This window comes from Plasmodium reichenowi, chromosome 3 (assembly GCF_001601855.1).
Source record: "Plasmodium reichenowi strain SY57 chromosome 3, whole genome shotgun sequence".
Classification (NCBI taxonomy): Eukaryota; Apicomplexa; class Aconoidasida; order Haemosporida; family Plasmodiidae; genus Plasmodium; species Plasmodium reichenowi.
Window position 1 is genome coordinate 631,407 of NC_033648.1, and position 14,377 is coordinate 645,783.

At 22.6% G+C, this 14,377-nt stretch overlaps 3 protein-coding genes across 3 annotated transcripts in view; 1 reads left to right on the forward strand and 2 right to left on the reverse strand.

Annotated features, from left to right (window-relative positions):
- Nucleotides 1-826: 826 nt before the first annotated feature.
- PRSY57_0317500 (DNA-directed RNA polymerase II subunit RPB1, putative) lies at nucleotides 827-8,164 on the forward strand (the record flags this gene model as incomplete). The annotated part of the gene is made up of 1 exon (XM_012905799.2): nucleotides 827-8,164. One exon carries the CDS (start codon nucleotides 827-829, stop codon nucleotides 8,162-8,164), a length of 7,338 nt encoding a protein of 2,445 aa, XP_012761253.2.
- A 601-nt stretch (nucleotides 8,165-8,765) lies between these two features.
- PRSY57_0317600 (hypothetical protein) lies at nucleotides 8,766-12,507 on the reverse strand (the record flags this gene model as incomplete). Its single annotated transcript, XM_012905800.2, has 3 exons — nucleotides 8,766-11,627; nucleotides 11,889-12,313; nucleotides 12,417-12,507. 3 exons carry the CDS (start codon nucleotides 12,505-12,507, stop codon nucleotides 8,766-8,768), a joined length of 3,378 nt encoding a protein of 1,125 aa, XP_012761254.2.
- A 1,380-nt stretch (nucleotides 12,508-13,887) lies between these two features.
- The window catches only part of PRSY57_0317700 (hypothetical protein), a gene marked incomplete at both ends in the record, with an annotated part of 3,763 nt that continues 3,273 nt past the window's right edge, over nucleotides 13,888-14,377 (reverse strand). Inside the window, 3 exons of the mRNA XM_020114477.1 lie at nucleotides 13,888-14,017; nucleotides 14,120-14,190; nucleotides 14,293-14,359. Coding sequence (XP_019970843.1) covers nucleotides 13,888-14,017; nucleotides 14,120-14,190; nucleotides 14,293-14,359 — 268 coding nt within the window. Of the gene's footprint in view, nucleotides 14,018-14,119; nucleotides 14,191-14,292 lie in introns of the transcript that reaches the window.

The window sequence follows — 14,377 nt, forward strand, 5'->3', positions numbered from 1 at the left end:
TTTTTTTTTTTTTATATCCTTATTCTTTAATTTAGTAGATTTAATTATTTCTTTGTTTATTTTATTTTATTTAATTTTTTTTTTTGTGAGACTACATTTTTTAATGGTATAAGAGAATAAAGGGTTATTTATATTATTATATGTGAAATATTATATAATATTGAATAATAAAAAATTAACAAAAAAATAAGAGGCATATATATATATATATATATATATATATATATTTATATATATTATATGCATATAAAATGTTGTAATTTTTTATATTTTTTTTTAATTATGATCTTTAAGTTATATATATATATTATATATATGTGTTTATTTTATTTAACTGTTGTTTCTTATGAAGAGTAAACTATAACATATATATATATATATATATATATATTTATATATATATTTATTTATATATATATTTATATATATGTTTTATTTGTATATACGTTTTCATAACTTTTCTTATATATATATTAACACTTATAAAAAAAAAAAAAAAATACTTTCAAAATATTTGATTTAAAATCATGTATAAATATAACGAAGATTATATATATTGTAACATGAAAAAAAATTAAAGGAAAAATTTAATTAAAAGATTTACACATATTTATATTTACATATATATATATATATATATATTTTTATTTATTTATTTTTATGGTTATGAAATCAATGGATGATTATCCAAGTTGAGCAAAAGGAAGATTTTTTTTACCATAAAAAAAAAATATATTTTTAAATAGAATATAGATATATAAGAGAGCCAATAAAATTAATGTAATATATATATATATATATATATATAATATAATTATATATAACAATGACGGTTGATTTGAATATTCCATATTCAGCATGTGAATTAAAGAGAGTAAAACGATTAGAGTTAGGTGTTTTGGATCCAGAAATAATAAAAAAGATAAGTGTTTGTGAAATAGTAAATGTAGATATATATAAAGATGGTTTTCCTAGAGAAGGTGGATTAAATGATATACGTATGGGTACTATTGATTATAGGACCTTATGTGGTACATGTAATATGAATGTAAAATATTGTCCTGGTCATTTTGGTCATATAGAATTAGCCAAACCTATGTATCATTATGGTTTTATGAATGTAGTATTAAATGTTTTAAGATGTGTATGTTATCATTGTGGTAGATTATTATGTAATGTGAACAGTTCTAAAGTTAAATATATTGAAAAGATTAAAGTAAATAGTTTAAGATTACGAAAATTAGCTGAACTGTGTTTAGGAATAAGAGCATGTGATCATTCTGTAGAAGAAGAAGGATTAAATATTAATGATAATTCTTTAAATAATTTTTATAACAATGATTTAAGTAATTTAAATATGAATCAACAAATGATTTTAAATAAAAGTAATTATACGAACATATTTGAAATGGTTAGTAAAGAAGATGTAGATTGTGGATGTGTTCAACCAAAATATAGTAGAGAAGGACCAAATATGTATATTCAATTTTTACATAGCAGTGAAGAAGATATTGATGAGAGTAAAAGAAAATTAAGTGCTGAAGAAGCATTAGAAATATTAAAGAAAATTAGAAAAGAAGAGATGAGTATATTAGGATTTAATTCTGATAGGTGTGTACCAGCTTCTCTAATATTAACATGTATACCTATACCTCCACCATGTGCAAGACCTTATGTTCAATATGGAAATCAAAGAAGTGAAGATGATTTAACTTTAAAATTATTAGATATAGTAAAAACAAATATACAATTAAAAAGGCAAACAGATAGAGGAGCAAAATCTCATGTATTACAGGATTTATGTTCCTTATTACAATTTCATATAACTACCCTTTTTGATAATGATATTCCAGGTATGCCAATAGCAACTACACGATCTAAGAAGCCTATAAAAGCTATAAGAACAAGATTAAAAGGTAAAGAAGGAAGACTAAGAGGTAATTTGATGGGTAAAAGAGTGGACTTTTCAGCAAGAACGGTTATTACAGGAGATCCAAATTTAAATATTGATTATATAGGTGTTCCTAAATCAGTAGCTATGACATTAACATTTTGTGAGACGGTAACACCTTTAAATTATGATAATTTAAAGAAGCTTGTAGAAAGGGGTCCATATGAATGGCCTGGAGCAAAATATATTATTAGAGATAATGGTACAAAATATGATTTAAGACATGTACGAAGAAATTCAGAGAAAGAATTAGAGTATGGATATAAAGTAGAAAGACATATGACAGATGAAGATTATATTTTATTTAATAGACAGCCTTCATTACATAAAATGAGTATTATGGGTCATAAGGCTAAAATATTACCATATTCAACATTTCGTTTAAATTTATCAGTCACTTCACCGTATAATGCGGATTTTGATGGAGACGAAATGAACTTACATTTAGCTCAGTCACATGAAACAAGATCTGAAATTAAACATTTAATGATAGTACAAAGACAAATAGTTTCACCACAAGGTAATAAGCCAGTTATGGGTATAGTACAAGATTCCTTATTAGCTATAAGAAAATTTACAAGAAGAGATAATTTCCTTACAAGAGAAGAAGTTATGTCCTTATTAATTTGGATTCCCTATTGGAATAATGTGATACCAACACCAGCAATAATAAAACCAAGGGCATTATGGACAGGTAAACAAATTTTTTCGATGTTATTACAATTTGATGATATGAATATAGAAGATGACAAAAATGACACCGCCAATAATAAGGTTGGGAGAGATGTTAATACAAATGTTAGCAAGGATAGTACCAAAATGAATACTAGTGGTAATTATTATTATGGTAATTCAATTAATGATAATACTGATGATTATGTAGAAAAGGGAAATACATATGTAAGAAGTGGGAATAATCATCCTAATAGTCCTTTATCTATTGGGGATAATATAAATGTAGGAAATATGCATCAAAATGATACGAGTTCCCCCAATAATAATAATCATAATAATAATAATAATAGTAATAGTAATAATAATAATAATAATAATAACAATATTGGTGGAGGAATTAATTCATTTAAACGTTTTAATATGGTAAAAATAAATTTAATGAGAGATTCTTCAACATCATCTAAAGATGATAATCCATATTGTTCAATTAATGATGGTAAGGTTATAATAAAAAATAACGAATTATTAAGTGGTATCATATGTAAAAGAACTGTTGGTTCTTCTAGTGGATCGTTAATTCATGTTTTATGGCATGAAATGGGTCCAGATAAAACAAAAGATTTTTTATCAGCTTTACAAAAAGTTACAAATAATTGGCTTGAATATGTTGGTTTTACTGTGAGTTGTTCAGATATTATTGCAAGTAATAAAGTATTAGGCAAGGTGAGAGAAATATTAGATAAATCTAAAAGTGAAGTATCAAAACTTGTTGAAAAGGCGCAGAAAGGGGAATTAGAATGTCAACCAGGAAAATCATTATATGAATCTTTTGAAACTAGAGTTAATAATGAATTAAATTGTGCTAGAGAAATGGCGGGAAAAGTTGCATCTGAGAGTTTAGATGAAAGAAATAATATTTTTAGTATGGTGGCCAGTGGCTCAAAAGGTTCTATTATTAATATATCGCAAATTATATCATGTGTAGGTCAACAGAATGTTGAAGGAAAAAGAATACCATTTGGTTTTAATCATAGATCTTTACCTCATTTTATTAAATTTGATTATGGTCCTGAAAGTAGAGGATTTGTATCTAATTCTTATTTAAGTGGATTAACACCACAAGAAGTTTTTTTCCATGCTATGGGAGGTAGAGAAGGTATTATTGATACTGCATGTAAAACATCTGAAACAGGGTATATACAAAGAAGATTAATAAAAGCCATGGAAGATGTTATGGTACAATATGATAGAACTGTAAGAAATTCATATGGAGATATTATTCAATTTTTATATGGAGAAGATGGTATGGCAGGTGAATATATAGAAGACCAAATTATAGATTTAATGAAATTAGATAATAAAGAAATTAATAAATTATATAAATATAATTTTGATGAAGAACCATTTGGAAAGGATTTTTATATAGGTAATAAAAATGATGGTAGTAGAAATACTTCCTATATAGATTATAATAAACAAAATATTTTAAATCAAGAATTTGAAGAATTATATAAATGTAAAAATTATTTATGTAAAGAAATATTTCCAGATGGAGATATAAGACAACATTTACCAATCAATATGAATAGACTTATTGAATATGCAAAATCACAATTTCCATGTATACCATTTGTAAGTAATAATAATAGTACCAACAATAATAATAATAATAATAATATTAGTAATAGTAGAAAACTTATGGATAAGGGTAATTTATCGTCTACACATAATCATAAGGAAAGTAAGAAAAGAAGAAAAAGAAGAAGGAGAAAAAATAAATTTGATAAATATAAAAATGAAAATAATGAACTTATGTCTGAAATTAAAAAGGAGTATGAAAATAATGATCTTAATAATATGATGATAAGTAAAGGAGATCAATCACCTTTTAAAGGTATGAATGAATTTCATATGGGTGTTGCAGATAATGACATGGGATCAGATCTAGGAAATAATAATAATTATAACAATGATGATTTTGTTGATGATGATTATGATGATGATGATGATTATGATGATGATGATGATAATGACGATTATGATGATGATAATGACGATTATGATGACGAGAATTATTCAGATAATATTAATATAGGAGGAAATAGAAAATATTATGGAAATACCTTAAAAAATAATTATGATGAAAATTCCATGTTAAATCCTATTGATGTTGTACATAAAGTTAATAATTTTTTAGAAAAATTAGTAATTATTAAACAAATAAATAGTAATGATACTTTGTCAGTGGAAGCACAAAATAATGCTACTATTTTGTTAAAAGCACATTTAAGAACTTATTTGAATTCAAAACTTTTAACTCAAACTCATAAAGTTAGTGTTAAAGGATTAGATTGGTTATTACAAGAAATAGAAAAAATATTTTATAAATCCTTATGTCATCCAGGAGAATGTGTAGGAGCTTTAGCTGCTCAATCAATTGGGGAGCCTGCAACTCAGATGACATTGAATACATTTCACTTTGCTGGTGTGGGTTCAAAAAATGTTACATTAGGTGTTCCAAGATTAAAAGAATTAATAAATATAGTAAAAAATGTAAAGACTCCATCAACAACAATATATTTAGATGATATGGTTTCGAATGATCAACAAAAAGCTAAAGATATTTTAACAAAATTAGAATATACTACATTGAAACAATTAACTTCGCATGCACAAATTATTTATGATCCTAATACAACGACAACTATTTTAGAGGAAGATAAATCATGGGTTAACGAATTTTATGAATTCCCGGATGAAGATGATACTCAATATTCTTTAGGTGAATGGGTATTAAGAATACAGTTAACCAATATACATGTAAATGAAAAAAAATTAACTATGAAAGAAATTGTTTATATTATATATTCTGTCTTTTCAAGTGATGAATTAGATATTATATATACAGATGATAACTCAGAAGATTTAGTTTTAAGAATTCGTGTGAAATATTTAAATGGTGAATATAATTTTATGAATTATGATGTTGTAGATAATGCTAATGAACAAGTTGATGAACAAGAAGAAGATGAAGAACACATAGTTGGTAATGATAGAGGTAATTATGATGAAGGAAAAAATAGTACTCATCCTCATCATGATTATAATAACAATAGTACAAATATATTTAAGTCCAAGGTAAAAAATAATATATCATCAGATATAAATACAAAGAATGAAGATAGTATTAGTATAAATAGTAGTAACAATGGACAAGTAAAAAATATGAGTTCATCACCAGTTTCAAATAATATGCATAATAATAATAATAATAATGATAATAGCAATATTAATGATATTAAAGTGAAGAATATAAAAAAAGAAGATGGAAATGAAGGTGTATTAAGAGGGGGTGGTGATTCTAATACATCGGCTTTGTTTGGAAATAAAAATAGTCAAAAGGAAGATAATATAATGAACAATAATAATGATAATAATAATAATGATGATGATGATGATGAGGAGGAGGAGGAGGAAGACTTTTTGTTTGGTGACCATAATGTATCTCCAAAAAATACGAAAGATGGAAAAAATAAGAATACAAACAATAAAAGTAATAATAATGAAAACAAAAACAAAAAGAGCGGAAATAATAATAATAATAATAATAGTAATACGTATGATGATGATGATGATGAAAACAAGAGTGATATAACAATCAAAGAGGACGATAATATCGCATTCATGAAAACAAGCACAAAAAATGCAGAAGAAGATTTAGAACTTAAGAATAAGAATCATATTGAACATAACATTTCTAGAGAAGATACAGAAGATACGTTTTTAAAAAAACTAATGGAACAATGTTTATCCACATTAAAATTAAGAGGTATTGAAAATATAACGAAAGTATATATGAGAGAGGAATCCAAAATAACATACGATTCAGATAATGGGAAATTTGTTAGAAGTTCCCATTGGGTATTAGATACTGATGGATGTAATTTAGAAAATATATTTTGTGCACCACAAGTAGATTTTAAAAAAACAGTATCTAATGATATTGTAGAAATATTTGAAGTATTAGGTATAGAAGCAGTAAGAAGAGCTTTATTAAAAGAATTAAGAACTGTAATATCGTTTGATAGTTCATATGTTAATTATCGACATTTATCAATATTATGTGATGTTATGACACAAAAGGGTTATTTAATGTCTATAACAAGACATGGTATAAATAGAGTTGATAAAGGACCATTAATTAAATGTAGTTTTGAAGAAACTGTTGAAATATTATTAGAAGCAGCTGCATTTGCTCAGGTAGATAATTTGAAAGGTATAACAGAAAATATAATGTTAGGTCAATTATGTAAAATAGGAACTGGTTCATTTGATATAATAATAGATAATCAAAAATTGAATGATGCAAATCAAAATTTAGAAACTATTCAAGATTTAACAAGTGCTGGGTTTACAACACCAGATAGTTTACATGTTATAACACCTGATGGTTTACAATCACCAGTGGCAATTAATACGATAAATTCTCCTTTACCATTTTCACCAACATATAATGCTAATTTATTATCACCTACAGCACCTATAGATAATGTTAATAATTTATTATCACCACAATATAATTTACAAAATTATGGAGATAATGTAATGTCCCCATCATCAAAAGATATAAATAATTTAGATACATTAAAATTAGGTGGGAAATTTTCACCAACACAATCACCTAAATCACCAACATCTGTTATGCATTCACCATTCTCTCCTTTTGATCATCAAAACCAACAACCAGTAGATGCAACTAATTTATTATTTTCTCCGAAAAATAATAATATGATGAATTATAATGTATTCTCACCTAAACCAAATATTAATAATAATGTTATTCAATCACCTAATATATATTCTCCAAATCCTATGTTAGATATTTTTTCACCTAAACCTCAAATTAATCATAATATTTATTCACCTTCATATTCACCAACATCACCTACGTATAATGCAAATAATGCTTATTATTCACCAACCTCACCAAAAAATCAAAATGATCAAATGAATGTAAATTCTCAGTATAATGTTATGTCACCTGTTTATTCAGTAACATCACCAAAATATTCTCCTACATCACCAAAATATTCACCTACATCACCAAAATATTCGCCCACATCACCTAAATATTCTCCTACATCACCAAAATATTCTCCTACATCACCAAAATATTCGCCTACATCACCAAAATATTCACCAACATCACCAAAATATTCACCAACATCACCAGTTGCACAAAATATTGCTAGTCCAAATTATTCACCTTATTCAATAACATCACCAAAGTTTTCACCAACATCTCCAGCATATTCGATAAGTTCACCTGTGTACGACAAAAGCGGTGTGGTGAATGCACATCAGCCTATGTCACCTGCATATATTTTACAATCACCTGTGCAGATAAAGCAAAATGTACAAGATGCGAATATGTTTTCGCCCATACAGCAGGCACATGTAGATGAAGCAAAAAATGACGACCCATTTTCTCCAATGCCTTACAACATAGACGAGGACGAAATGAAGGAAAATATGTAGGATGGAGTAATTAAGCATAATAAATAAAATCATGTGTCCATACGCACACACATATATATATATATATATATATATATATATTTATTTATTTATTTATTTATTTATTTATGTATATTTTTTTATTATTCCCTCATTTTGTTACTATTATTTCAATTCCATATTTTACTTTTTATCAATTTTATTTTATTTTTTTTTGTGTTGAAATGTGTAATATACATATGAAATTTTAAACCTTTAGTGTCGCAATTGAAGTTATATATATATATATATATAATATTTTTTTTCCATAAAAAAAAAAAAAAAAAAAAAAAAAAAGAACAAATATAATATATACATATATATGTCTTATTTTCCATTTGAACAAAAAAAATTAAAAAAATTGTAAGTGTAATAAAAACAAGTCCTTTAATTAAAAAATAAATAAATAAATAAATAAATACATAAATATATGAAGATATAAATACATAAATATATATATATATATATTATTCCATTTCTATATATGGATAAACAAAACATTTAACATATAAATGTGTTTGCTAAGCACATTTGTATGCTTCCAAAAAAAAAAAAAAAAAAAAAAATAGATATTTGCTTTATTCTAACAATTTTCATTTTTTAAACATATAATTATATAAACATAATTATCAAATAAATCAAATAAATGATATTGTGGTAAAATAATATTTAAGAAATCATTTCTTATATCACTTATAACATTTTTGATATCGCTAGCTGATCGTTGATATATATTACCTTTGTGATAAACAATTTCTTTTCCTTTATTAGATACGACATATGCATTAATATGTGACATGGGTGATATTTTATGTAACATATCCATTTTTAATCTTTTTTTTATAGTACTACTTTCATCTGTTGTTTCAATAACAATATATGCACTTTCATTTTTAATTTTATATTCTTTTAATGTTATTAAAGTTTCTAAAAAGAAAGATCTACTAGAATAAATTATTTGATTTGTATTAACATCTCTTAATACTTCTATTTTAATAATTGTTCTACAAGTAAAAAAAAGTGGAGTATATGGCATACTAGGTAAATTTTTTTGTCCATAAAAAATATATAACTTCAAAAATTCATTCTTCTCTAATATAACTCCTAATTTTTTCTTTACAAGGAATTCAAAAAAATTAATAAATTTTATTTCCTCTAATAAATGCTTTTGAAATAATCGCATATATTTGTGGTTATGATTTTTTAAAAATCCAATCTGTTCTGTTATTTCGTCATGTTCTTCTTTATATGTAGAATTATTATTTGGAGCTTTATTATCATCTCTACTTTTGTCTTTTACAGTCATTTGTGTGTCCTCTCCACTGTCATCTTTTTCACTCATGTGTGTGTCCTCTCCACTGTCATCTTTTTCACTCATGTGTGTATCCTCTCCACTATCATCTTTTTCAATCATGTGTGTGTGCTCTCCACTATCATCTTTTCCAATCATGTGTGTGTGCTCTCCACTGTCATCTTTTTCAATCATGTGTGTGTGCTCTCCACTGTCATCTTTTTCAATCATGTGTGTGTGCTCTCCACTTTCGCCTTTTTCATCATTATCATTATTATCTTCCCCTTTGTCTAAACTTTGAACACTTGCAGGGGCCTTAGGAATATAACTTTTCGCCAAAACATTAAGGGAATCACAATAACGAAACGTTTTATAAACCTTCATAATTTCAGGTAGTTGACCCAAAAAATTGATGGATACATTTCTACCTTTTAAGTGAGGATATTTTTTATGAATAGGATGATCATCATCATTAGTAGATTGATCTATATTTAAATAACTTTCAAAGATATGAGAAATGATGGAATAGTAATGTTCTTTTTTAACAACCTTAAATGATTCATGATAGGCTACATAATATGTATTTAAATAATCATCAATGTTTTGCATATTAATAAAATCGCTAGATTTATTACCACCTTGTATTGAATTTAATAATTTAAAACAATGATCACTGTTTGAAAAACTTTGATTTTTATTTTCCTGGTAATTTTTTTCTACATCATTAGAGAAGGGGTATGTATAGGCACTGCATTTATTTAATGAATCTTCATTATTAAAAATGTTATTATTATTATTATTATTACTATTATTATTTGTATTGTTTGTATTATTATTTATATTGTTATTATTATTATTATTATTATTATTTATATTGTTTGTATTATTACTATTTATATTGCTTGTATTATTATTATTTATATTGTTTGTATTATTTGTTGTGGTTGTATTATTAATATTATTATTATTATTATTATTTGTATTAATAATATTAGAATCCGTTGTTATATTTCCCATAGCATTATTTGTATTTGTTGCAAGATTCATGTTAGTTATGCGATTTATATCATCCTTAGTGCTGTTAATTAATCCAACACCTGTCTTATTCTTCAATAATTTATTTTGATTAATCTGAAAGAATTTTTTTAATTCATTTTTTAAAGCGAGATGACTTTTTAATATAAATGTATTTTTATTAACATCATTTATTAATTGAAAAATTCTGTTATTACATCTTGAACTTTTATTACATAAAATATTTATAATTTCTTCATATGTATAAGAAGATAAAAATTTTTTATAATATTCTTTCTGGGAATCAAAAAAGATATTTTTTTTTCTAATGAATAATAATGGATCTTTATTTTTATTATATTTTTGTAAACTATCATTTTGTTTTTTTTCTTCTTTTATATCTTTCTTTATTTTTTTTTTATAATATTTATCATGAAACATATTATTTTGATAAATAGAATTATTTTTTCTTTCAAAATGAAAAAGCATATCTTGTATTTTACTTCCATCAACATTACGATTACTTTCATGAAAAAAACTTTTGATATCTTGTTGAATATCTAAATATATATTACTTGATAGTACATTATATTTTACAACATAATTATCGATACATACTAATACATGATTCACATTTTTTCTTTTCTTACCTTTCTTTTCTATTAATAAATCTACATTTTTTATTATAACATCTAATATATACAGATCTAAAACAACATAATAATTAAAATAATTTAATTCATATTCTTGAATGAGAGGATCTTTTAAATATATATAAACATTTAAAACATGTTCATCTTTTTTTTCTTTCAAATAATTATGTAAAAAATTAAAATACATAAAATTATTCTTAAAAAATAAATTGCTGTCATAATTTAAAACATTTATTCTCTTTTTGTTTAACATAAAATCATTTATTATGTAAGTTGAAAAAACTTCAAAATTACTATTATTATTAACATAATCTATAGCACTTGTTTCAAACAATTTCATATTTAATTCACTTTCGTTTTTTAAAAAAGAAGATTTAGCAATAATTATATCGTTAAATCTTTTTTGCATATCAAACATTCTTTTTTTCAAATCTTCTAAATATTCCTCTAATTCTATTACATTTTTTTTCTTCTCCTTATCTAATTTCTAAACAACAAAAATAAAAAATTAAAAAAATCAAAAAAATGTAATTGTATATATATATGTATATATTAATGCAAGTAAAATATATATGTGATGTATATCCATATGTGTCTGTGTGCATCAAGTTGGGGGGATTACAACAAATTGGATATATACACATAAATACAACATACATAAATATATAAGCATAAAACAGGCAAACAAATAAATAAATATATATATATATATATATATATTTTTTTTTTTTTTTTTTTTTTTTTTTACCTTCTTGTTAAGATTTGTTATTAAATCAATTTTTGCTAATAAATTTTTATACACAAAATTAAGATAATAAATATTTTCTCTCTGGAAATTATTTATGGTATCCTCAAACATTTGTAACTTTGTATCTTTTAATTTTTCAATATATTCAGAATATCGTTTTAATTTCTTTTCATTATTTAAATATATTTGATTTAATAAATTTTCATTATACTCATATGATTCATATAATTCTGTATCATCTTGTACTATATGTTCTAATTTGGTTAATATGTCTTTTTTAAAATCTACAATGTAATTATTAACATCTTCTAAAAAATGAACCACCTCTAATACATTATGAACTAGCCATTCTAATTTATGTGGTACATGCGAAACGAATTCCTTCTTTTCTACACTCGGCAAAATATTCTTCGATACAAATAATTCTAAAAGGAGAGCAAAACATTAAATAAATATTATATATATATATATATATATATATAAACCAAATGTATAATTTTATTTTATTTTTTTATTTTTTTGTCTTACTCTTATCGCAATATATGTACTTTGTATTAAAACATAATTGTATTATATAAGAAATAAAAAATATATATAAACTTATATATATATTATTCATTCTTTCCGTCTTTTCTTTTTCCCCTAAATATATTTTTTTTTGTTCTTTTTTTTTTTTTTTTTAGGATGATCTATATTCTTATTTTTTTTATATAATTATTCACATTTAATTAATTCAGAATTTTGTTACAATATTTATGTAATTTAAAAAATTATTACATAGGTATTTTCCTTTTTTCATATTTACATATAAACATATACAAAATGAATAGTTAATTTGATATATTTACATATTTTTAAACATGTGTTATATATATATATATATATATATATATATATATATGTAGTCACAAAAATGTAGTTTAAATATTTTTATAAAAAGTTATACATGGTGATAATACTGTACAAAAATAAATAAATACATATTCATCATGTTCAAAAAAAAAAAAAAAAAAAAAAAATTAAATTAAAACATATGATATTATATATATATATATATATATATAATACATACATATATATGTATTATATTATAACTATCAAATGTATTAATGAAGCGGATAGAAAAATACTTTTTTATTTTTCATAATAAATAAAACTTTATAAAATATTCTTTATAGTCTCTACACTTGATTCAATTCTCTTCAATATATTATCTACAGAAATATTATATATATATATAATATATATATATATATATATATATATATATATATGTAAATAAAAGAAGAGATAAACAAAAAAATTAAACCATAAAGGTAAATATATAATAAATATTATGTATTTATTATATATAATTAAAAATTGAAATACAATATGATTTATATAATACTATTTTATATATAATAAAATTACAAAAAATGTATAAATAATATTTATATATATAATACATTATTTGATATTATTATATAAATAAAAATAAATAATAATAAAAAAAAAAAAAAAAAAAAAATTCTCATACATAATGTATAAATATTTTTTATATTGTGATCAATTATATTGAAATTGTTATATAAAATATATTTATATATATATAATATATATATATATGAGGGTTTAGAACAATAAAGCATATATATAAATATTCGTATATAATAATATTATGAAGAGTTCTTAAAAAGGACATAAAAAAAAATATATATATATATATATGTAATAAAAAATAAAATATAATAATTACATATATAAATACTTCTGAATACAAGAAGGAATTAATTATTTAATTATTTTTAATGAAAAATATCAAGATTATAATTTAACAAAATAAATATAAACATAAATATAATCATATATATATATATATATATATATATATATATATATATATTATGTATAATAAAAAAATATGAAGCTTTAAAAGAAAATCTTTAAAACATTTTCTTATAACATGTTTATTTGTTTTATTTCTTTTATTTCTTTTATTTTATTTTTTTTATCTTTTTTATTTTTTACCTGTATTACTTAGTAGTTTACTTTGTATATGCATATATTTTTGTTTCGTTTTTTTATCCTTTTCGTTGTTATTTTCTTCCATAATGTTATTGTTATGTTGTACTTTTTTTTGTAACAGCCTTAAAATGAAGAAAAATAAATAAAGAATATCAAACATATAAAAAGTCCACGTTGTATAAATTTCACAATATCTTATATTTTTTTTATTTAATTTTTGTAACCTTTCATTCCTTTCATTTATTCTTTGCAACATTTCTTCAGACAGCACATTTTTTTGTCGTTTTTCAGTCTTCTGTAAAAAAAAAAATATATATATATATATAATAATATATAATTTAAACAATATTTTATATATGTTGTAATCTTTTTCTTTTTATCATTTTATAAAATTAACGTTTTTTTTTATTTCCTCCTTTTTAATGCTAAGTTGTTCTTGTATTATTTGTTTCTTTTTCTTAATACTAAAAGGAATAATATAT